The 25,184-nt window shown below is 41.8% G+C and overlaps 1 protein-coding gene across 2 annotated transcripts in view; it reads left to right on the top strand.

Annotated features, from left to right (window-relative positions):
• Positions 1–25,184, top strand: part of GLRA2 (glycine receptor alpha 2) — a 140,735-nt gene that overhangs the window by 4,896 nt on the left and 110,655 nt on the right. Inside the window, exon 3 of one of the 2 annotated variants that reach the window (XM_044449557.1) lies at positions 21,739–21,806. In XM_044449557.1, the coding sequence (XP_044305492.1) occupies positions 21,739–21,806 (68 nt within the window). Of the gene's footprint in view, positions 1–21,571; positions 21,640–21,738; positions 21,807–25,184 lie in introns of both variants that reach the window. The other variant, XM_044449563.1, reaches the window with a different exon arrangement.

Here is a 25,184-nt window from a genome sequence, read left to right as displayed (position 1 = left end):
TTCAAATACACTGTTCAATGCAATGTATCATTCCCTCATTAACTGGTAATTAAATGTTTTAATGCTAATGTACACCTGTTAGACTATGTCTAGATTGTACTTAAAATCCTTGGCATATGAAACCCTTAAAAAGCTCCACATACAGAAAGGCTGAGATTCAGTTGAGTTACCAGACTCTCTATACAAGACTTCTACAAGTACTTGTCTCTCGAGTGTTTAGTGTGTGCAGCTGTTTTCATATTTGTTGCAGATAATAAAATATAATTAAAGCAATAACTTCTATTTGATCAAGTTGCATTGCTATAGAGTCATGTAGGATTTAGTGTTACAAAGAGCCACCTCTGGTTTTGCTGGGAGTTGTGAGTAACACAAGATTTGAAATACGTTTGAGCAAAACTTAACTGCTTACAGTTAAGGTCAGAATGAAATTCTGACTGAATTCAGAATGAAAACTTACTCATAATTTGGCATTTGCCATGGATTTAATGTAATAAAGCTCTCCATCTTGATCAGTGCATAGTAAAAATACTTTACACCATTAAAACCAATATGGCTGAAATACACAAAATTGAAATCAGGCACATACACAGTGAATAACAGTACATGGTCACAGTTATGCCTTCATCTGAATGTTCAGGACTTGCCCGCTGTCCTCATGTTTTCTAATCTGCAGACAATGATATCATACTACCACTTCACCATTCATGAATGTGATACTTTCTCAGGCCTCATTAGATGTTATGACATTGGCGTAGCAGCTTCTGGGAACTCCATTGCATTAACATGAGAGTTTGCTACTTGATGCCTCTTCATCAGGGGCCATTCTGGAATCTGTTTTAGAGCATCCATTAACTTTGTAAGAACACACCAAATTTTGCAAATAAACCTTGAAGGATATGGTAGGTCTGCTTCCACTGAAATGTCTCTAGAGTAGAAACATAGCAATGCTTCCCATTGCTACTGAAACAAAGGATTTCATTCTGTCTCCTGCCGCGTATAAGCATGTGACGGTGTTGGAGAAATATTCCAATCCCACTTGTAGCAGGCAGGGCTGGTGGAGAAGCAGAAGAGACAGCAGCAGGAACAAGTTTTTGCTAGGCTGTCCTACATACAGCAACACACTAGAAGTAAAATAAATGTTAGCATAAATTTGAAATTCATCAGCTGTTGCACATTTTGAATGAGAAAAAATTCCCATTTTGAATGTGGGATTTTAATCTCAACAATCAAACGTGAATGCTTTTCACTCACTGACATCTCTTTGAAATGTTTGGCAGTCTTAAAACACAAATTCTTATAAGCTGTCAGCTGAGAGTTTCTAATGATTATTGTAGGTCATCTGTCAACTACTGTCAGCTTTGTTTAAAGAACAAAATTACTACAATGTGCAACCAGAAGGGAATGGCTACATTCAGTTCAGTGGATAATGGGATTGTGGAACTCAAATGAGATTGCCCAGAATGTATCCCAGATTGATTGATTGATTGATTGATTGATTTTTGGTGGAAATCCACAGGGGTTCCATGGTAAAGCACACTGGATTTCCTTGGCGAACAAGTCTTCCTGAAAGCAGAGAGTTTCAGAACTACTCCGAGTTACCACTGCATAGTAGCTACCATACTATCAAATACGAAGTACCATTACCTATCAACTCTTAATACTGCAAAATGTAACTTACTGATATCAAATGTGTATCAAAACCAGATATTTAAAATGTGAAGAATATTTAGCAAGCATTAAAATACTCCCTACAGCAGGGTGAAGATGCAACCCCATAGATGTTGTTGCTCTCCAATTTCCATCTTTTACGGACAATATGCCCACCAGTCAAGGGATCTGGAGTCCAACAATGTCTTACCACAGATATGGCAGCTATTCAACAGTAATATTAATGAATGAACATTTTGCAAAGCATTTATTACATTGTTTCCATACAGTATAACAAAGGTTTTGTTTTGAAAGTCTTACTTAATGGTACAACAGCCAGTCTGACCAAAGAAGGCCTCTTCTTAAGCCTGCTATGACAATCACTTAAATTTTCTTAATTTTTAGCAGAGTCCTTGCCACTACTAATACAACACCTGCTTTTTCATTTTACAACACAGAATTAACCAGTCCTTGTGAATCTACCAATGGGCTAAATATCCTCCTTTAAATTGTGAACATCAAGGAAAAACAGATAAATGATTTCAAGGAATTCTGGGGTAAAAACAACACACTACTTTCTGACTACTTAATAAGATAGCAGATTAAAAGTAGATAATGTCACTACAAAGCTTTATCATTCCATTTTTAATCTAATGAGCGTCTCTGCTCAGAAAGTGCTTTGGGGTGAAAAATTCCAGGTTTTACTTACATAGGTCACCAAGAGTGCATAATAAATAAAGCTATATAAAGATGAATCATGTTACTCAAATGATTGAAAGAAAAATTCTGAGCACAGAGGGTCACATTTACCTTAGCATACCCCAAATAAAACATGAAATGCTAAAAACAACTCTAAGAATGTAAACAACAATGACTCCATATAAAAATTAACCCTTGGAATACAGCAGCAACAATAACAATATTAAAATAACAATAACAATATTAAAATAATAAAAATTCAGATATCCTGGCCTTTAGGGCTTTACATGTTAAAACAAGCACTTTGAATTGGACCCAGACTTCCACTGGAAGCTAATGCAGCTGACAGAGAACTGGCATGGTATGATCTTCTGAGCCAGTGCTCGTCAGAAGGTGAGCTGCCCTATTCTGAATCAACTGAAGTTTCTGGACCGTTTTCAAAGGCAGCCTCATCTAGAGTGCATTACAATAGTCCAGATGAGAACTTTCCAGGCTCTGCCTGTCCCGATAAGACTGCAGCTCGTGAATCAGCCATAGCTAATAGATGGAGCTTCCAGCCACTGAGTCCACTTGAGACTTCACTGATAATTCTGGATCTAGCACCACCCCTAAACTATGAACCTTGTCCTTTAGGGGGAGTGCAACCCTATCCAGGACAAGCTGAGAATCTTCCCACTAGACAGATGATCCACCCAGCAACAGAACCTCTCTTGTCTGGATTGAGTCTCAGTCTGTTGGGCCTCATCCAGTCCATTACTGAGCTCAGGCCCTGATTCAGAATGGCCACCACCTCACCTTGGTCTGATGATAAAAGAGAGATAGAGATGAGGATCATCTACATATTGATGACATCTCAGCCCATACCTTCGGATGACGTCTCCCTGTGGTTTCATGTAGATGTTAGAATGCATGGGGAATAAGATCGAGCCCTGTGGAAATCCACAACACAACTGCCATGGCAAAAAGCAAAAGCTCCCAGCACCACCTTCTGGAAATGATCAGCCAGGTAGGAGCAGAACAACCACAAAGCAGCTCTTCCTACTCCCGACCCGGCCAACCTTTCCAGAAGGACACCACATCTGATGGTGTCAAAAGCTGCTGAAAGGTCCAGGAGAATCAACAGGTGTGTGGGTGTGTGTGTGTGTGTGTGTGTTAACCAATCAGATATTCCCATGCATGTTGATGCCCCCCTCTTGCTTCACAAGTGTCATGTTTTGGCTACAATCCTGTTGGGGGTCACTACCTGGATTTGCTATTAGAGCGAGGGATGAAGTGGCATAAAAGTGATTTTGTTTAGGATTTCTGCCCCAGGCTTATGTCTGCCTGATCCTGAGCCAGGCCTTTGGCTCATTCAGCTTAATACAGAGTGTTACTCTGGATGGCAGCAGCTTTCAAGCATAGTTCTTTCCCACCATGGGCATCTGAAAGCTTTTTACTTGGGATAACAGGCTGAAGACCCCACCTTGTACCTGTTTAATAGCTGCATGCAATATTACTGAGTTATAGGCCTTAGAATCATAGAATAGTGGAGTTGGAAGAGGCCATGAATGCCATCGGGTCCAGCCCACTGCTGTTGCAGGAAAACTTAAACTTCATGATGTGCTATTTCCTCAGTTTCACTAGCTTTTTAGGTGTGTTGGTAGGGGTCATACTTTCTAAAACAGATTAAATTGTAGCACAAAACTATAACAACCCATTTATTTTTCTTTCCAAGTACTGCAAGAATTCATTTACCTGAAATTTATTTAGTGGAGATATGTATTAAAATTCTCATGCTTGCTAGCAGCTATTGGCTCATGTCTCTTGTGGGAAGGAGTACAAAGATCCAAATGATGCAGCAAGATGCAAAGTAAGATCTTATGCAGTAAAATCCAAGTAATTGTACAGCAAGATCCAATTGTGCAGCAAATATTTCCTAGTGCGCACATATCAAGACAAGAGAGACAGTGTGTAATCCTGTCTTTTAACAAGAAGAAGCTCCTTTTTCAACAGGGGAAAATAATAATATGCAAGAGAGGAGAAGAGTACAAGATTAAGACAGGAAGGCAAATCCTGAGTGGAGGGAAATTAGTAAAATGTCATTTCATTTCTACAGAATTCGGTTGATAATGTCGCTACTATGAATGGAGAAATGTTTAAATGAAATTTAATTAAAACTCTTAGGTTGTTGCTCAGGTCTGCCCTATTGCTAGATATTCGTAGGTATTGCCAGTATATTATAATTTACCAGGCCTTTGACAAGATCCAAAAATGCTTCAGTTTGTGCACATGAATGCAGTAAAAAGTCAGCTCCTTCTCTTCATTAGGGATGTCAAGAATTTTGTTTATGTTCACAAATTTTGCACAAGTGTCATGTTTGCAATTCTGAAGGCAAGTGTGCACAATGGAAATGTTTGAGAAATGTACTCAGAATTATAAAAAATGTGATTACATCAACATATTATTTTTTATATTTTAGTTAATGGGGCCAGAAATGCCCAGAAATGTACTTTTCCAGTTCAAATGAGACAAAACATAGACTGAAGGACACAATGAGGCAAAATGGGCTTGAAAGTGCATTTGAGAGGATTTTACCCAACTAAAAAATGTCTGGTTCTCCCAGCACTACGTGTGTTTTGAAACCTTTTTCCTGTCACTAAACACAGCACTCTGCTAGAGCCCACAGAAGATCCCACTTTTATTCCAGGCTTCTTTATGTGGGGTGTGGAAAATGCCTACCTGGAACCCTGGAGAGCCACTGCCAGGCAGCACAAACAATAGAGAGCTGAATAGACCACCCTTCTGACTCAGGTTAAGGCAGCTCCCTATATTCCTAATTGCTGTGTACTGCAGCTGCCCTGCACCTGATGATTTTCTGCCTACCTTGCAGGTGATTCATGCACCGAACCTTAGTCAAGGATGAGCATGCTAAGAGGAATTACAGTGGTGCTGTTACTAGAAGAGGCATCAATTGTTACACTAGTGTGCTCCTTGTTCAGCAGCTAGATAAATCAGTAAGTAGGAAGCCTGGGCAAGTGACCGTTATGTTATTGCATTTGTAGCTGGGTGAGGCCAAAAGACCCTAAGAAGAATATGGACAGAAACGGTTCATGGTACAACAGGGTATTTCTCAGAGTTCCTACTTCCTACAGAGCTGTTGTGAAGAGCTTGCCAAGTCTTCTCTGACTGATGTCAGACCTCTGCATGAAAGTCCTCCAAAATGCCCTATCCATGATCACCCAGCTCAGCTCTTCTAAATTCAAGAGGTCAGCTATTCTTAACTATGACTTCCTTTATGGAATAGATCCATCTCATATTTGGTCTTTCTCTTCCTCTTCCTCCTTCAACTTTCCATTGTGTACCCAGGGAATTTTGCCATCTCATAATATGACCAAAGCACGACAGCCTCAGTTTTGCAATTTTTGCTTCTTGGAAAAGTTCAGGTTTCATTTGATCTAGGTCCCACATGTTCCAGGGTATTTGCAAAGCTTGTGAAGAGCTTAGATAGGGGTAAACACCTTATATCCACTTGGATACATTTGTGGGCCATATTTGGTCTATGGTCTGTAAGTTGCTGAAGAAATACCATAGCTCAGTAGAGGAGGGACTTGGAGTTCAGAAGGCCCTGAGATCAATTCCTCACATCCCCAGTAGAAAAGTGCCAAGTAGTAGTTGATGGGTAGGATCTCTGATAAAGAACCACTATAGAGTAGGCAATCCTGGCCCGTGTGGGCAAATTGCCTGTCAGGCCTGCTGCAACTTCCTGTGTTTTGTGTCCATGCCTTCCTCAAGACCCTTGTGATTTTTCTAAGCACAGATTGATTGATTTGCTTGTCAGCTGTCAAAATGCCCTTTTTGTAGTGACTAAGATGTTCCTTCATACTTCTTGATCCTGTAGTAATCGACTTTGATTCTTCTCGACCCTGCCCTGTTTTATCACTTGTTCCACAGTTATGTTTCCAATTGTGCATTATTTTATAGTTTATTGTATTATAGCTGCATTTTCATATGACCCACCTAGATATTTTATTCTTATAGCAAGTGGTATGGAAGAGAGTGGATAGATAGATAGATAGATAGATAGATAGATAGATAGATAGATTGATTGATTGATTGATAGATCATAGCGGCAACGCTGCAGTTTTGCCATGTTAGAGTTCAGATTGTATTGTATAATTTTGTATCATTCAGAATAGTACTTGAAGCAAGAATGGACATGGGGAGAGGTGATAAATATATGCAATCCATTCTCCTCCTTGCTTTGGCTCTCTGGTCAGAAAGATAAGATGCTGAAGGCCCCAAGGAGTATATTTGACACCTCACCCACCCAGTACGATTTGTCTTTCCCCCAGATGACAGCAAGCAGTGGAAAGTTTTGGAGCACTTTCCTAACACCAAAAGAGAGCATTCTTGGACCATGCAGCAGAGCTGAAAGAATCTGTCCTTTCTTTGATAAAACCTTTTTCTTCTCCATTTCTACTCTGTAGAGTAAAGGATAGCATTCTGCATTCTCTATTTTGAAGGCTTCAGATAAGGCCAAAGTTGTCCAAGCTTTGCTTGGCAGCCACAAGATGCAAGCATTTGGCAATGATGCTGATAACAGGGACTGAAAACAATACATTATTTGCATGAAGCACTTTTCATATTTCAAGAATGACATTTCAAGTCCGTCATAAAAGCTTAATGCTCATCTGGAAACTACTATTGCTTTCCCATTATTCAAAAATCTTTCATTTTTTTGTCCCCAACAGCCAAGTCCCAGTAGAGGATATCCTGGGCCATACATGCCTGTCTCATCTTATCCCCACAACCACCCTGCATGGCAGACTTAGTTGGTGTACCATGTCATGCTTGTGCCCTAGAGAACTCTCCAGCTAGGGAAACTAGAATCTTCAGCACTGAACTATATTAAGTATCAGGCTGCAGAGATCAAAATGCTTCCAGACCTCCTGGGATCTTGGTAGATCACAGTGCAAGTGGATGTTTGAATTCTCTTAAGCATAATAAAAGTACCAGCCCTACCCCCTGGGTGTTGGAAATGGGCAGGTTAAAAAGAAAGAGGCCTGGATCACTTTCCTCTGACATAAAAGCTTTCCATGGGCACAAGAGGGTTTGGGTGTGGATATGTATTGAAGTGCAGAGCTTTTTACCTGGAGTCTAAAATGGTTCATTCCCAGGAGAATTGTGCTCTCTGAGTTTTCGGAATGTATAGACTGCCATCATATTGCAATTAAGCAGGAGTACCTTCCTATGTAAACAGAGTCACTCTCTTCTCTCTTTAGCCATTGACACCCTAAGCCCTGCCAGGCCTTTTGGATAAATGAGGCTGCACTATATATAGTCTCTTCCCTGCCAGACTGTGTAGTGATTATTTCTTGTTCCAGAATGACAACACACCCAAGTTGCTCCTTCTGATGCAGAAGGACATGTGGATTCCTCTGCTATTTCAGTGGCAGAGAGCTGCAATTTGGCCACATAAGGAATGTGGGCATGAAAAAAAATCATTTCTGATTATACCTCATCTCTTGGTGTAATGTCATTATCGCGCTGAGTCAATGGGTTTAAAGCTGGATAATAAACACACTGGACTAGGTCATTTATTTATAATTTACCCTGACAACAGTTACAGATAATGGCTTTTGTACTTTATCTTTCTGGCACTGGGCATCAGGAAAAAAAATGACACTTTCAAGCCTATTACTTAGTCATTTGGCAATTGCACAGGGAAAAAAATTGATTACATAAGATACTCAGAGGAAGAAAGAGAAAAGAAAGCATTAAATAGCAACTGAACAACAGAATGAAAGGCAAAATGCTTGTTGCATGGAAACAACATCTTAATGTGCTAAGAGAGTATGTAAAGTGCTTAGTGGGAAACTAAGATATCCATTTCATTGGTTTTCTAAAAATAACAATATTTATATTGAAAAGGGTACATTCAAAATGTAATGTGGAACTGGAGAGGTGGAGGTCTGATGCATACACTCACTAGCTTAGCACACTAATTGTAGGGATTATTAGTTGTATTATTGTTATGTTACATTTATAGCCTGCTTTTTTCCTCCTACAAGGATCCCAAGGCAGCTTTCATGTTCCTCCTCTGCTTTTTATCCTCATAATAATCCTGTGAAGTAGGCTAGGCTGAGAGTCAGGGCCTGGCCAAGAGGCACCCAGTGGGAATCATGGCAAGTGGGGACTAGGGCTGGATGCCCAGTTGCCAGCCTGGCATCCTAAGCAGGCACAACAGTGGCTTTCAAGCATATATGGATCTGTCCAGTTTACCGTCTCCTGATCGAAATGTTTTCAGTCTCAAGGTTGAGCTTTCCATCCCGAAGAAGAAGAAATGTGTGCATTTTGGGAAATTCTTATTAACCCTGTTAGTGCTGAATAAGGCTTGCACTTTTTTTCCTGGCAGGCTTCCTATCTTTAACAGTAGAGGATGTGGCCTCTCTAGGATGGTAATAGCTGCCTGTGGAATTTGCACAGGGTTTCCCACTCAAACTTTTGAAAGTGAAGCACCCAAATCCTTGGGCATGAATGGGTGAAACTCTCCTACATTCCATTAGGAGAAGCAAAACAAGCAAAGCAAAACAAGAAACAAGCAAAGAAAAGCAAAACAAGCACAAGTTCCCTCCATCTTAAATATGAAGACATTTACAACTCCTGATATAACTCCTCCATGTCAAAAATGGATTGAAATTAACCTTTCATCCATCCTTAACTAATCCACATGGTAAAAAGGCAACCTGCTTAATGTTGTTCTGCAGATGCACCTGAGCAACAAGTTGATTGGAATAATTATTCACACATCCTTTGGAAGAGAGAAAGTCTTACCACATTAGACCACCACACATCAAGTCATCCACATCATGTTACGTGCATTCGTGGAAGGATGCACTGATATCCATGCAAATGTGCAGTGTGCCTTACGGGTCTGATGTCGTATTGCTTCATGGAAGATTTGATCATGTTTGGCAGTTCAGTCTTAAAATGTTCTTTGTAGTGAGGGGCAAGGAAGAAAGACAGAGTTTAGGTAGAACTAGGGCCTCTTTGCCAGACACACAACTCTGGGATCTGTGAGAGCTGAGTCTGACCACGATTTAACAGGCAACTACTCTGTCTAGAGGATGACCAACTCTGTCAAGAAAGGAGATGGGCTAGATTCACACTCCCCTTCCTAGGCTAGACATGCATGTGAGGAAGAGCTTCCATGCATGATGCCACACAACTCCAAGTAGGGGAGACAATTTGGCCCCAAGGATAAATCATATCCTGAGTGGTAGACCCCCCAACCTATGAATACCAGGCCTCTGGACTTGTCAATCATCATAAAGGTCTCTGTGAGCACCCACCGAACCTGACATTTTGCCCCATACCTACAAAATCCAATTAATCTAGTTAACCAGCCTTCCTTCCAAGTAAATGCATCCAGTGTCAGGTAGGAGAGCAATTCCCTACTTATCCAATGAAATGAATAAGTGGCTAATTCCGCACTGGCAGTGGTGTGGGGTTGGGGTGGAGATTGGGAGCTAGCAAGTCTGAGGCCAAGAGTGAAGGGTGGAGCAGGCGCCAGAACACCCTAACTCCACCCTCATATTTAGCATGTGATGAGATGTGATGGCATTCTCCCCCTCCCTTAACAAATTGTCATCACACGCCCTGTTGTCAGGGCGAGGGCACAGGCCTCCCATGCCATTATCCATTAATGTAATGTGAGATATAAGCATAGAAAACACAGGGGCAAGCTCTCACCATTCATATTCTACCTAGCTAGTCTTTTTGGAAGAAGAACTGACCTAAACCACAGGTAGGAAGGGAGTGTGCTGTGCATTGCTACCCACCTGCCTGACTATAGTTTTCCTGCTTACCAGACACCCACCTACCTGTAGCTTAGGGAGTCGTGCATCCTAAAAGAGACATGGGCTGATTCAGTAGTTTCTGATCGCCTCTTACCAGGTCCATCTGTGTGCATCTCCTTACTGATGCTAGAGCTCAAAAGGAAGGCTGCCTTGCAAGGCACCGTCAGTACTAAAGGGTTGACACCAGCCTGTGCTTCTCCTTTATGATCCTTAATGATGTCAATTTGTTTGCTTCACTGCTGTTTTAATTTTGTCTTTGGGTGGTTTGGGATATAATCCTATGCATGTTTAGACAGAACAAAGTCCTTTAACTCTTAGGATTCTCTATGCTGACTGGAGAGTTGTAGGACTTTTTTCTGTATAAACATGCATAGGATTGTATCTTTAGTTGATCTGAGGAGAGAAGAGAGTTAACCTGTAAGAACTGGAAGAGAGAAAAAGCAACATGTTTTGGATAAGCCAGGAGAAGAGAAGCATAATTTGATATTTTATGCCTATCCCCCCCTTCTGGTGATTCCCTCAAGAAAAGATTTCTGACTATTTTATCATCCTGCCATCCTACTGCTTAATGCCAGGTCAGTCCAAAATAAAGTAATGTCACTCGCAACTTCATGGATTAGGGACTAACTTGCTTTCTGTTACCGAGCCCTGGGTGCTTTGTCTCTCCTAGCTATGCCATGTACAGCCATCTCCATGACCATAGAAATGGGGTGTCCCTCACATGTCCAGGAGTACGACCTCACCTCCAGCCTCTGGTTCAAGGAGATTCCTTTGTGGAGTGTCTGTAATGTGTGCTAGGCACTGGGGAGGGATGGGGAGAGCTGCTGGAGTACCATCTACCTCCGTGCCCAGCAGCCCCTCCCCTGAATTGATGGAGGAGATGCTGAAGCCTGTCTGGATGATTGGCCTTGGAGAATTCAACATCACTGTCAGGGCTGCCTTGTCTTCAGTGACTCAAAGCATTATGGCTCCTACGGCATCTCTATAGCTTTTCCAACTTGTCCTTAGTGCAATACATAGATCAGAACACATTCTAGGTTTGTGTAATAACCTGAAGGGAGTGGGGATTTCACATCTATTGCGTCGTGATAGCTGGACTGCTGCTGAGAGCAGATCAGCTGATGTTCAGTCCAGACAAGGCAGTGGTGCCTTGGTAAATGGTGTTCGAGATGCATCCTAAAAGGGGATACATATCAATCCAGCACTCTTAGAGGTTCAAGAGTCCTCAGTACTTCATCAGTTGATATGCCAGCTATGAATTTACCTGGATTTGGTAACCAACTAGATGGTCGCAGGGTGCCTCAAAAATTATTTGAATACTGCAGCTGGTCTACAATAGATTGGGCAGATTATTGAACTGGACTAGGCAGTTCATATCCTGCCTGTCCACCATCATGCCAATGCTTAGTTCATCTATGCTGGTTCCCGGTCCATATTCAGGCCCTGTTTAAAATGTTGGCTCTAACGGGCAAAAGGAAGTACTGCAGCCAGTTGAAAAGAAAGCAATGGCACACACAACAATTGTCATTGTTTTAATGTATTTTGTATTCGATGTTGTAAGCCGCCCTGAGGCCTTGGCAAGGGGCGGCATAGAAATGTTTTAATAAATAAATAAATAAAACTTATTCCTGGAAAGTGGGGCATGCCAGGTGAGAAGGAGTGTTGTCACTGCTACCACTCCCAACCAGATTAAAAGGAGAGAGCAAGAAGGAGGGTGGGGATGATGGTAGGGCTGCATGTGGTGGCACAGAGGCAGCTGTGTATGCTGGGCTTCAGTGGCAGGCGACCAGGTGAGGGGGCTGTGGCAGAAGAGATGATTGGCAGCATCGTAGCATGAGCCCACTGGAATGTGGCACCAGCCCTGCAGGTCATGGAAAGCCAGTGCCAGCAGGTACATTTTTGGGAAGCCTTGAAAGCTTCTGACAGATTCTGCATGGGGGAATGCTCCAGAGAAAGGCCTCCTCTGTGCCAGGCAACATTGTATTGGTTGTGGAATGAGTATGCCCTCCAAAAATAAAACAATAACCTTGCTATTGTTCTGAAACTTGCATATATTGCAGTTGCTCTGTTTTTATCTCGTACAACTACAGAAATCTGCCCGATAGTTAGAATGTGCACATCATCATTCCCGCACTTGAAACTAGATTGCAAATGTTGGTTGTCACTGAAGAGATGGCAGGAGGTCTGAAGACTGGTAGGTCTCAAATGTATACATCACAGTATCATGCAGTGGTGTTTGTTAGTCTGAAGAGGATGTCAAACTGACACAAGGACAGACTGTTTATAAGCAAGCCAGAGGAAAAGTAAAATAGTGCAAGACAAAAAGAAGACAAAGTGATCTATCTTATTTGAGAGTGTCAAAGCTGCTGAGTGTCATAAATCTTACATACACTTGAGGACAAAATTTGATCCAATAATCCATACAGCCATATCTATTTTGTCTCTTTTATTCTCTGGAGCCCACCCAGCAACTAACTAAATAAAAGTATGGGGATTTGAGCAATACTCAACATGGGTACATTTCCTAACTTTGAGTATTCCTGTTTCTTTCCTTTGGCTGGATTGTGCTCCAAATTATATTAAATGTAAAATATTTATACTACCTAACAGCTGAAGCTTTCTGGGTGGTTTACAACAATTAAAACTTTAAAACATGCTTACTAAAAGTTTAAAAATTTAAGACAAGTTTTCCTTTGATACTACAATATCAAAGAAAAATAAAAAGCAAGATAAAACCATGCAGGAATGCAAAGGTTTAAAATACAATAACAGATTTAAAGCAACAGCAATTGAAAGACCAACATGCCTAGGAAAATAGAATTCCCATCTGGTGTCAAAAAGAGCCCATATTCATATTAAAATATCAGATAGGGATATGGGGTGCAATCCAGTCAAAGTTAAGCACTTTTACATTATTCTTATTCCAGTAAGAGATACCTGAGCTTAGACCTCCTTTTAAATTACTATGATCTAAAAGTCCAACTATAAGCAGTGAAACAGAATGTTTGTTTATCCTTTCTATTTTGCCAAGCCCCAGTTCAAGTACCCAAAGAAAGTATACCATGTTATTTATCTATCGTTGCTATGTACCATTTATCTCAATAATTTATATCTGCTTCTCCATATACCAGAGTATTGCTGAAGGTAGCTTAGAATATTCTAAGAACAATATAAATGAACAACGAGACTTTAAAAAAATAACAATCAGAAACAGCATAGCGGATTATTAAATTGGCTGTCAGCCTAGAATATTAAAGTTAATTAAAAGCCCACAAAATAATTAATTTCATATCAGTGTAGGTATTATAAGATTGCAACTGTTTTCAGATGCTAAAGAAGTGTGCCTAGACTGAGATTTTGTGCAGAACACATCTTGCAATACTAAATTCCAACTTGTATGGATCAGTTGGTTGCATTCCCTTTCCTCAGCCACAAGGGCACACACATCAAAGAGGAGAACAAATACAGTTCAGAGGGAACAGATTTCTAGATCTGTGAGGCCACCACTGACAAAGCCCTGTCCTTAGTATCCACTAACTTGATCTTTCTTAAGTGGCAGGCCAAGGAGCCAATCTGAGAGCCTGGGTAGGTTCATATGGATATAGGTGATCTTTCTAGTGATCTGTTCCAAAGCCATTAAGAGTAGTTTCTTCTATATGTTCCAGCCTGTACCCTTAGGTCATCACCAGTGCTCCTTCTCTGGGCCATCCTAGGGAATGCGGTTGGATGCATGGCTAGCTGCAAGGGAAAGCCGCCTCAGTAGGGTCAGCTGGTGCCCCCACTGCTCTCGAGCCATTGCTTTTCTCAGACTAACACCCTCAGTGTTTATTATTGCTTCAGTTTTTAGCATCTTTCACTGGGTCAGCCACCTTTGGGACCTTGCCCATGAAAAGCACATGCTCTCTCAATGAGGCGCCTATGTTTTCAAGCATTTTACAACCTGTCTCCTTCCTTTTATCCCTCCCCATCCATGAGCCACTGCTTTCCCACTCCACACCAGATGTATTATGGTGTTGTTTCCACAAATATTGAAAATAAGGCTGTCCAGAAATAATCTGTTTTACCTCGTAATAGGGAACTGATTTCCTGGCTGGCAGGCATTTTTTTTCTTTTATTAAGGAACCTCCTGTGGCCTCAGCACTGATTACACATTTGATCTGCAGCAAAGAAGCCTTTCCCCATTAATGCAAAGCAAGGCGACACATTGCCACACTTGCCATGCTTTCTTCGTGCGGTGCTCCCACCTGTGCTGCCTTGAGTGTCAGTTCTTGGAATCTATGCGCTACTGGCTTCCCATGCAATGGACATTCCCCGTGGAAAACAGAAAGAAATACTCACTTCTGGCCATTCACTTGCCTATGGATTCAAGGGGAGGAAAGATTGCTTCCACTTGCTGCACCACAATGGAGTAATGAAGATATACTCACCCCATTTAAATGCCTGGCAGTGGCGTGATGGTGGTGGATTGGAAGAAAATAATCATGAAAGGAAATTTAATTAGAAACTTGCATTCATCTACTCATCACAGTTGGTGAGGCAAGAGATGATGGCATTGAATGGCTTAGGGTGCAATTCTTTAGACAACAAAGGCTTACAACTCCCATCATTCTCCTGCCAACATTCTGCTTAGCCTACAATCCTTTGTTCCCTTTCTTGGGAGTCCTTTCTATTCACCTAAATTGGACTTACTTCTGAGTAGACATGCCTAAGCTAGTGCTTTTAGAGTGACTAAAGCAAACCTTCCTTCATGGTAAGATCTGGAGTGTGAGGCAGGTTTTGAGCTCAGTGTTCCTGTTTCCAGATGATCTCTCCAGCTAGAACAAGTTTTTGCTGCTCCATAAGCCATCCTCAGCCCACACTTTATCACAGTGCAGCTTCCCTCCAAGCTGTTGTACGTTACTTGTCATATTTATAACTACAAAAGCCCTGCTCCTAGCCGAGGAAAACTGCTCGATCTTGCTGGTTGCTGTGGAGCCTACAGCAGCCTGCAACTCTCATGATGGATGTCTGTACTTCTGACCACAACTCCCCTGCAGAACAGCAGCAAATGCCAACCTCAGGCAAAATCTACAACACAATTGCAGCTAGAACGCAGAACACGCATGCGGCTGCTCAGTTCCTCCTAGCACATTAGGCCGTTGCCGTTGCTTTCCATTCTTCTCAGGGCTGCCAGATTAGATGATAGTGTCTTGGGGAAAATTGTACTGGATGTGACATAGCATAAGATTGTGCAGTCATGACGGTGGAGGAGAGGAAAAGGGAGAAATGTCAACATATTCCTTTTGATGAGAAGCAGGGTTGGTGGCATGGGTTACTATGTTTTGCACCTGCTGACCCACTGACAAGGCCCCCTTGACCTGTTTTTCTTCTGTATGGCCACCTGGTTGTTCACCTACCGAGGCAACAACAATGGACAGCATATAACAAAGCAGCGATAGAAACAGGTAGCGATGCTGATGTGGAAGTAGGGTTATGAGAGAGGGGGCCACTGAAAGCATCTTGCCTAAGTGCCATCAACACCAGAACCAACATCCATCAGGTGATGAAGAATCAAAACCCAAACAAGCCTGAGGTATGTCTTATCGGAGGCTGATGGCAGTGGAGACAAGCAAGAGGGCATGAGAGAGCAACCATTCCCTGCGATGTGCAGCCTCGTTTGTCTTCTCCCACTGCTGTCTTTGGACACAGAGCCTTTTCAGGCTTTTGAAATATTCCAAACCCCTGTAGATCTGTGAAGAGGGACAGCAGTGGGCTGAGAGTGCTCAGCACTGTGTCGATGTCGTGATCACACCATCTTCAGATCTCTGAAAGAGTGTGTGCATCAGAATGCAGCTTTGCTAATCAGCAAGCAGGGCATTCTGTATCCAACCTGTTAGGGTTGTGCTGAAAGCATTTTTTAAAATCAATGTTTTCAACAGTGTCAAGAAACATTGATGAGGAGGAGGGGGGAGGGGGATTTGAGGGAGGTATCATAAAAATGGGGAAAATTGATCTTATATGGACAGTGAGGGTAATCCATGATCCAAATTGGCTGAGATTACCATGTGACTGATGCAGAATGATTGAATTCACTCTTGATGGACTTCATTTGCCTCTGTGTCATTCATGTGGGCAGAACTGATTGACTGCCTGCTGCCATGACAACATCCCATTCACTATGAGATAACTGTGGCTGGCATCACAAGGAATAATACATGGACAAACATCTGGCACATATCTAAGAATACAAAATATGGGTGGGGGAGTTAGTTGTCCAGCAATCATAATATATTTTCCTCTATCCTCTGAAAGAACCTCGAAGAAACACTTACAGATAGTGGCTTTCAACTAACATCCTCTAATCAACAAAATGAAAATACAGCTCACAACTAAAATTGGTCAGAATTAGCCTGCTACAATGAGGAACAACATACAATATCCCCTTGCTTTAAAACAGGTAATTTCAGATGCCTTCATGGAAATTTACACACCCAGTCTATAGCAGTAACTCTGTCTCTGTACAGGTAGACTTGAGTTTTTGCAATCTCTGGAGAAAAAATCAGGAAAGGATCACAGACTGAATAATATACTGGATATTTGCTCACTGTTAGGGTGTGCTCATGTGGCATTTTGATAGGAGACTTCCACATTTTATAAGCGTCTGTGCCATGCGTTCAGTGAAAGGTGAAAAAGGAGCAATGCCTGCACACGGCTGTATGTGCACAGGCCTTCCAGCTGCTCAGGCAGCTCGTGCAATGTGAGCGCATCCCATTCAATGTGTGGAAGCTGGGCTGGGGGCCAGCAGGTGCAAGAAAATCACAGCAAGGCCAAGAGGAACAGTCTGATTCCTAACCCTAAACCTTTCCTAAGGTTTGATTACTGCCAGCAAGAGCTTTAAGCTAAGCTGTGCTTGCATCTTTGGCCCCTTGCTTTGTTCTAGCACCTTCATTAGGATGCTGGATTTATGGAACGCTGTGGGGATCATTAAACAAAGTCTTCACTGAAATGGTACAGTTTTCTTCCTCTGTGGACACCAGATCTCCTCTGTGTACATATATTTTTCATGCAGCCTCTTGCCGTGTTTTCTAAGGCTATCCCCACACATTTCTGCTCATGTATGTTTAGCTGATGGCAGTGACCAAGCAGCAGCTGAACAATAACCCTCAGGACGGTTTTGTTTTTGCCCTTTTTAGGAAATGAAATGTCTTTCATTAGGATCTCTGTGCTATTCTGACCTCACCTTTATAGCCCTATTAAATTCTACAAGGAACCGTACCACTAGTACTTCTGTGTCTCTGTTGCCGAATACAGGCCACATTTTTGACCTTGTCGCATGCCAAGCTCCAAGTGGCTTCGACAGAAGGAATCAGTTCTGTTTGTTGCTCATGTCTTGAGGCTGCTTGATCTAATTGAGTGGCTCCAGTTTCTCACATGTAAACAGGCAGTCTAGATGGGACACAGTGCTACAGTGCTGGAATGACTATACTAATGAAAGACACTGTTCCTTTAAATGGAATAGGCAGTATCTTGCAGGAGGCAACTTAGTTTATTTTGATCTGTTTCTGACCCCAGAGTACCCAGGAGCAGGTTAAATTCAGTCATCACAGTTTTTCACTTACAGCCACGCCTTTTGTGCTTCCAATCAGCCTCATGACTTTGCAGGCACCCTAGTCAATCTTCTGCATTCAGATCTAACATGTGAGTCACTGTGCCCCAATGCCTTCTAGAAGTCTTGGTTGCCTTGAGTTCTTTGCAAAAATTAAAGAGGTGGTATAAGTGCTTCTGTCCTGAATATATCCTGCACTAGAAAGATGGGTGGGTGGGTCTGCTAAAATTTATATGCAGTGTTCAGATGGCACATCAAGGCAGGAAGGCTTGATGAACAGTCACTGTACAGTATATCTCAGCCATCTGAGAAGGATGGTTTAACTTGGAGCTCTGCACCGAGCAAGGGCTTGGACGTCCTTCTTGACCCCTTCCAACTCTACTTTTCTGTGATCCTGTGATTCCATTCTTTATTTATTACAGGTTAATTGCAGGTGTGGGTACTCCCAATTCTCTTGCAGACCACAACACAAGGAGAATAGAGGTTTGAGTCTTCATTCTTCTCCACACTTTTGTGTGGCTTAGACAGCTCCCATTTAGTCCCAGTGGGAGCTACTTTTTCAGTGACTGATAACTTCTACTGGGTGGAACAATGTTCATAGGGGTTATAGCCTCCTCTCCAGCCACACTGTAGTCTCAGTGAAAATCAGGGGTATTGTCTTGGTCTGGCATTGTTTCTGAACAGGGCACCAGAAGGTGATAGCTTTTCTGAGTTCTTCTCTGCCCTCAGTTTGCTTGTATGGTATTTTCCAATATTAAAACCATGTTCATATCAGCTTATAACAGCATCAAAAATACACACATACACTAAAACATTTCCAGGCAATTCTGTATAGTCACATCATGACAAAATTTAAATACTTGTGCACATAACCAAATCAAAACCTCTCACATAATAAGTATAAACCAAGATTAAACAATCTAATAACTCCTAAAACACCCAGTGAATGATAATGATGACTTAAAAAATAGGAAAAATAACAGCAGAAATGCAGCCTTTGTAGGTGGTCAAGGGCCACACCTTCCTGGGCCAGAGGTAATCAGCCAGAGAAACAGGGGTCATTTCTTGTAGGATTCATAGCTGGATACTACTCAATCTGCAGGAATCAGATGTAGTTTTATTCTACAGTGCAATGTTACTTGGTATACAAACCTCCTAAAACTTCAGACAGTTATGATTGTTGCTTGTTCATTGAGATCATCACCCATGAAGAAAATGCAACATGAATGAACTAAGCCATGTTTCGGCACAGCTCTCATTATCTTTAAGAGCTGTGTTAATGCAGGTCCCGTTCTTGGCGAATTGTGTCCAAACTGAGAAGCAAGATCAGCATTTATCACCATTATCATGCTCCACTGGGTATATATTATGATATCTATAGGCCAGATAATAGAATATCAAAAGATGTGTTTGAGCTTGATAAAGCAGAATAATAATTTTAAGAGTTATTTGATTTTTGTCCAACGAATTGGGTATTCACTAAATACTGAGAAACAATTACTACATTTTTTAGGTTCAGGATGCTTGTGCGTGCATGCGTTAAAATCCAACTTTTAAGCACTTTTAAATTACTTCAAATCAATACACTGCAACATGGAGCGTATTTCTAAAAATATGCATTAGAAAGAAAATGCAGTATTTTTTATGGTGCACTACCTAAGAGGGACAGTAATATCCTAAAACTAACATGGAAAAGTTAAGAAAAATTCTAACTTTGGTGGAAAATATATATCTTTCATTTGTAGTGGTTTAGTAATTTAGTCACATAGATGATTCTTCAGTAGCCTCGTGTGATCATGTCATTCTGTCTTTGGTGTACCGCATTTTATTCATAGTTTAGTCGGTGGGATACTGTCTGTATCAAGTGTGCTCCAAATATTTATGATTAATACCAGTGAGCCTATAAGAGAGCACTGGCTTTCTCCACAACCCACATTTAGGTCCTATGTCTACATGTAAAACTAAAGTGCATTGTTTTACGCTTTCATTCTTGATGCTTTCACTTACTGTTTTTAACGGAGATGTAGCATGACCATAACTGCCTAAGAACATGAAAAGAGCCAGGCTGGATTGGACCAAGGGTCATTTAATCCCATGTCCAACCAGCTGCCCACAGAAAACCCACAAGCCTACAAACCTGTGGCGCCAGGCAATGATGTCACAAGCTGTGACTTATTAGCTGCGACTCGTCCGAGCTTTTGCATGGCCGGTCAGCGCACTGCCAAGGAGATATATATATATTGCTTGGACTGGCTGTGAGTTGTTTTTTCTAGACTAAAACCTCAGCTTTCAGGTTTTATTGCAGTGTTGGCACTTTGTGATGAATAAGTGGGTTTGGGTTGCAGTTTGGGCACTCGGTCTCTAAAAGGTTCGCCATCACTGCTATATCCTAACGTTAGGCCATCTAAAAGTAAGCACCAGCGTGATGGCCATATCTCAATACATGGATGTTCATGTGAACGAGATCTGTTTCTTCCATCATTACAAAAGAAAATGAAAGTGTTTGAAGTCACTTTTTCCCGTTGACTTTCCTGTCCATTTCCTAGAGAGCCACGGTGCCAAGTGTAGGATACAAATGCAGCCAGTGACTCATTCATCCGGGGTCGATAGAGCAACTGAATCAATACACTGCATTTGTTAGAGGTTTCTGCCAATAGCTGCAGGCTCTGAGAAAAAAATTGTATTTACATATATTTCAAAATATTCAGGAGGGTAGTAACAGACATGGCAAAATACTGAGGATACAATTGCTTGCATTGTATAATATAGCCACACCACACTGGAACTAATTTGTATTCTAATTGATTAGCCAAGTGCCAAGAAATGTTCTAAGATTTAACCTGGTTATTTGGTTATTATCGCTTATTGCTGGTGTAAGGTTGTGGCTAAGAAGCTGCTGCGAATAAGAAAATTCCCCATTCAAATAGTAAGTCTGCCTTGAATTACCTAGGTAGCCAACTCTCCAAAGCCGGTTGTGAGAAAGAGGGTTCTTTTCTCCTCTCGCACAGTTTTTCTTTTTTAATTGGATGTGGACTGACCAGCCTCAAAATGGGATGATGTCAAACAGAGGACTGACCTCGGTAAAGTAAGACACATGGCCACCCTAACACCATGCTGTGTTCTGTTATAAGAAACAGCCTTGGTTTTAGTTGTAGTTTGCACAACAGTTGTCCTTAATCCTTACATATATAGACATGTAATGACTCTGAAGTGTTACTTTTAAATGACCAATGCAAAATAGTGAAAAGGGGGCCAAGTTGCACAAAAGCAGAAGCCAGCTGACCCCTCCACATCTGATGGGGTTTCCTCTAGCAACCCAAATCTTTTGCTGCTGCTGCTGCTGCTGAGCTAAAGCAGATGCTTGGGGGTATGTGGAGAAGGCACCCAAATAAACTATTAAAGCAGATAGTGCAACTCAAGTCCCGGTGCAACTCACCAGCAGAGGGACTGTGAGTTGCACTGGGAACGTTAGATGCAAGCCTTCTTTACACATCACCTTGGCAGGAAGCTTTCATAAGCACAGCCACATCTTACAGTGCAAATATTATGTGTGCCACAGGGCCCAGCTGGTTCAAATGGGAACGGTCTTCATAAATCCATACCCTGTAAAGCTATAGATCATTCAGAGCTGGAAAATAAAGCCATCACTGTTATATTTTCATTGTATATATGCTTTGTTGTTGAATCTCACCTTTTGCTTAGTTGCAGCCACAACTGTTCCAGGTTATTTAATGCAAAGTGATGCTGGTGAAGAAGAACTTTGATATGATCTATATTGCCACATTTCTATTGCATTCCACAGGTCCTCCAGTAAACGTTACTTGCAATATTTTTATCAACAGTTTTGGATCAGTCACAGAAACCACAATGGTAAGTGTGGCAATGCCACCGGCACAAAAACAGCAATCCTTAATACACGCCTTAAACACAACCTGTCAATTTTTTTTCTATCTATTGTTCAACTTGCAGGTCCGCCTGTAAATGTTACCTGCAACATATTTATCAACAGCTTTGGTTCAATAGCAGAAACTACAATGGTGAGTGGGAATGTCCATTGAAGCCATCTTGTGAAGGAGGGTGATGTACTGTGGAATAGAAAATATTGTGGATGCAGGGGAGACTTGACATGTCCACTCGCAACTTTAAGACAACTATGGGTATATTTAGGAATTACCTGTGTAGCTACCTAGTTGTTAAAGCACAGTTAACCTAAGACAGGTTGCTGCCTTGGGTGAGGCAGCATTCCCCCGACCCCCTGGGTCAAGCTCATTTAATTCTTTTAGCACATGCAGCGGCTGCTGTTATGGAATGCCCACAAGCATGTCTCCCTCTATCTGATTTTTAAAATACTATACTTAATTAACTGACTAGTTTGGTGCACTGTTGTGATGCCCCAGATCAACTGCCTGATGCAGGTACCACAGTTTTCCTCATCGTAGGGCTGGACCCTTGCTTTTAACTCTAAACATGAAACGTGACAGAAATTTTAATTATGACTTAGTTCGGCGATGGCCAAACAATATGGCAACGGTGTCACAAGTCAAATCCAGAGTATAAAAGAGCACTACACTAGCATACGGTAAAGTACACACACTTTCCCATGTGTCCTTTTTTACTCTGCAGCGATTGAGATGGAAAGAAAGGGTAGCAGCACCTGGAAGAAACTGAGAGAGCAGGGCTGACTCCATACTTAATGTAGGCAAAAGGACTCTTCTCTGGTTCTGCAGATATGCCACAGATTCCTGGCAGTTGTGGCACCGATTCTTCAGGGTGAGGCACTTCACTTTACTGCTGACCAAAAATAAAAAAATAAAAATGCCCCCTCCTCAAATGCATCACTTGATCAGATAGGTAATATCAGGACAGTTCGAGGCTATGTGAGAGGTGCAATTTGGGGATGATGCAGGAGTCGTAGGACGTTTTCTGTCTAAACATACACAGGGCCGCTCCTTTAACGGGTTTTTAGAAGGCAGGCCTTTTTTTGGGGGGGTATAGGATTGTCTTTGTTGTGTTTGAAATACAATGTGCTCCCTACCACTATTTGTTTGTTTGTTTAAAACTTTTCTATATTGTCCCACCACGGATGTCTCAGGATGGTTCACAACAACAATGGTTCCCATGTGGTAACTTTTGGAAGTGAAATCTTTCATTCACCCCACTGGCAAAGATAATTTTGCCCCATGAGCCTTTAACGTTTCCCAAAACCATCTCCAGTTGCAGGAAACCGTTCTACCCTCCCTCCTTTAGTGGAATATATGCTGAATATATTCCACTAAACCTTACCTGGATGCCAGTACAAGATGCATATAGAAAATCCCATTCTATTTCTGCTACTTTAATCCCATTGGAATTAACTGGACTAGAGTTACTTAAATCCAGACACTTCATCTCAAATTGGAGTGTGTATTTATCTTTTTTCACTGATGCATATAGGTAAGACAGTCATTGAACATTAAAACATCTTTTAAATGAGGGTGGAGTCTGCATATCGCCATGACCAAGCCAAACAAGACAATGATGTAGATAAGCTGCTTTGCTGATTAAATGCCAATTTAATATATGCTTAGTTATCAACTTTATGCAAGATCAACAGAACTGTTAACAGGGCAAGTTGCTTTCTTACATAAATATTAAAATGCAGAACTCCCAGGTGTAGGAGCAAAAGAAAAAGAGCAGTGTCAGGTAGGCATAGATCAAAGGTGCACTTTTGCTGTTTCTGCAGTCTGATCTCCGAGATTAAGCAATGGTTGTCCGTGTGCTTCTCTGTAGCCATCAGAATGCATGTGAAAGCCTATAACTGGTGGAAGCCTATAATTGGTGGTGCCAAATGAAGGGGCTCACTGAGAAATCATGGGCGGTCATGGCATAGTGACCCAAAGGGAAGATCTTCCCCATCTTTGCCCTTCAGAGCTGGCAGGCAGCAGTGGAGGTGCTGTAGCACAGCCAACATGGGGAAAGTGTGCATTTCATGGCATGAGAGTCACGCCTGATTACATTGGCATCAGGATGTTGAAGAAACCCACAACAGGTTCCGATGAATTCAGATGTCTGTGGCTCTGGTCCATGAATTCCACAGTGGACCAGCTTTTTCTCAGCACCATGGATTCCATGGACATATGGATAGGTGCTTTTTTAACATTCTAGAATTGTACACAAATTTAATTCCGCAAAATATGAAAAATATGTGAAGAAATAAAAAGACAAAATGCACATTTCCCCCATCAGGCAAAAGGCTGAAAATAGAGATGTGTTGTAGGGAGAAAGACTTCCACAATGTACATTTGTGGAAGTGTACGTTTTCCAATGAAAATGCAGGTTCAGGAAACTGAGCAAACTCTGATTTCATCAATAAGAGGACGATGGACCAAACCATGCTTGATAATCATAGACGGAATGAATTTATGCAATCCAAATGTGTCTCTACATGAGTGACCTCTGCCTGCCCTGGAACAACTGTCCACTTAGCTTCGCCATCTCCATTACTGCCTAGAACCACTGAACAGTCAGGATGGGAAGGCCCCTTTTGCTGAACTCTAAAATAGTGACTGTCCAGGCACTATTACTGGACTAGGCCAGCCCGCACTTTCTCTTGGTGAACCAGAATCAGATGGTTCTGCAAGTAAAAGTGTCCCTCTCTAAAACACTGCTGAGGATCAATTCACGTGACCATTTTAATGCAGTGAACTGTGAGTTAAGTGAATACAGTATGAGGTTTTGCTTCCTCTTGGCTTGTGCCAAAAGCATGGATTGTTCTTCAGTCTTCTGGAATGTTCTTCAGTGCAGAGTAGTTGTGGTCTTCTAAGGTGGGATTCAAGATCAGTCAAGATGCTGGGATTAATCACAATGGCCCGTGTACAAGCCTTTTGCCATCCTTTTGCCAGGCTGTGGGGCAGGTATCAACTTTCAGCTGCAGTTACTGCATAAAAGGTGAAGGATTCCAGAAGACAGAACAGGTACAAAGTAAGGGTTCTGGAACAGCTGATTTAGGATCAGGAGTTCCTGATTTGACAAAGCCCAGAACTTAAGCAAGCATTTATATACATTGTTGCCCAAAAGAAGAGAAGGTATCAAAGTTACCCTCCCAACTCAAGTAAAATGGCAGGGAATTAAGAGTGGCAATTTGGCTTGAACTTACAGACTGGGACTCTTGACTGGACTTGAATTGTGCCTTCTGCCCTTTTCACTTGGGTCCCCTCTGAGAGGATGTGGTTGAGGTGGAAAGTGACCCTAAATGAGAGGCCTGAGTGGTCACTTCTGGACTCAGAGCTCCATAACCTATCACCTGCTTCATGCAGATTATTAGCAAGTTCCACAGACTCAAAGTTTAACAGAGTTAGCAGTTATAGCACCTCCAGGTCAGGGGTACCTTTGGGTAATTTAGACCCTGTATTTAATGGGCACCACTTTAGAGAATA

The sequence above is a fragment of the Varanus komodoensis genome, unplaced genomic scaffold (genome assembly GCF_004798865.1).
Source record: "Varanus komodoensis strain SLA01 unplaced genomic scaffold, ASM479886v1 scaffold1, whole genome shotgun sequence".
In the NCBI taxonomy this organism is placed as follows: Eukaryota; Metazoa; Chordata; class Lepidosauria; order Squamata; family Varanidae; genus Varanus; species Varanus komodoensis.
This window is presented reverse-complemented; position numbering and strand designations above follow the sequence as displayed.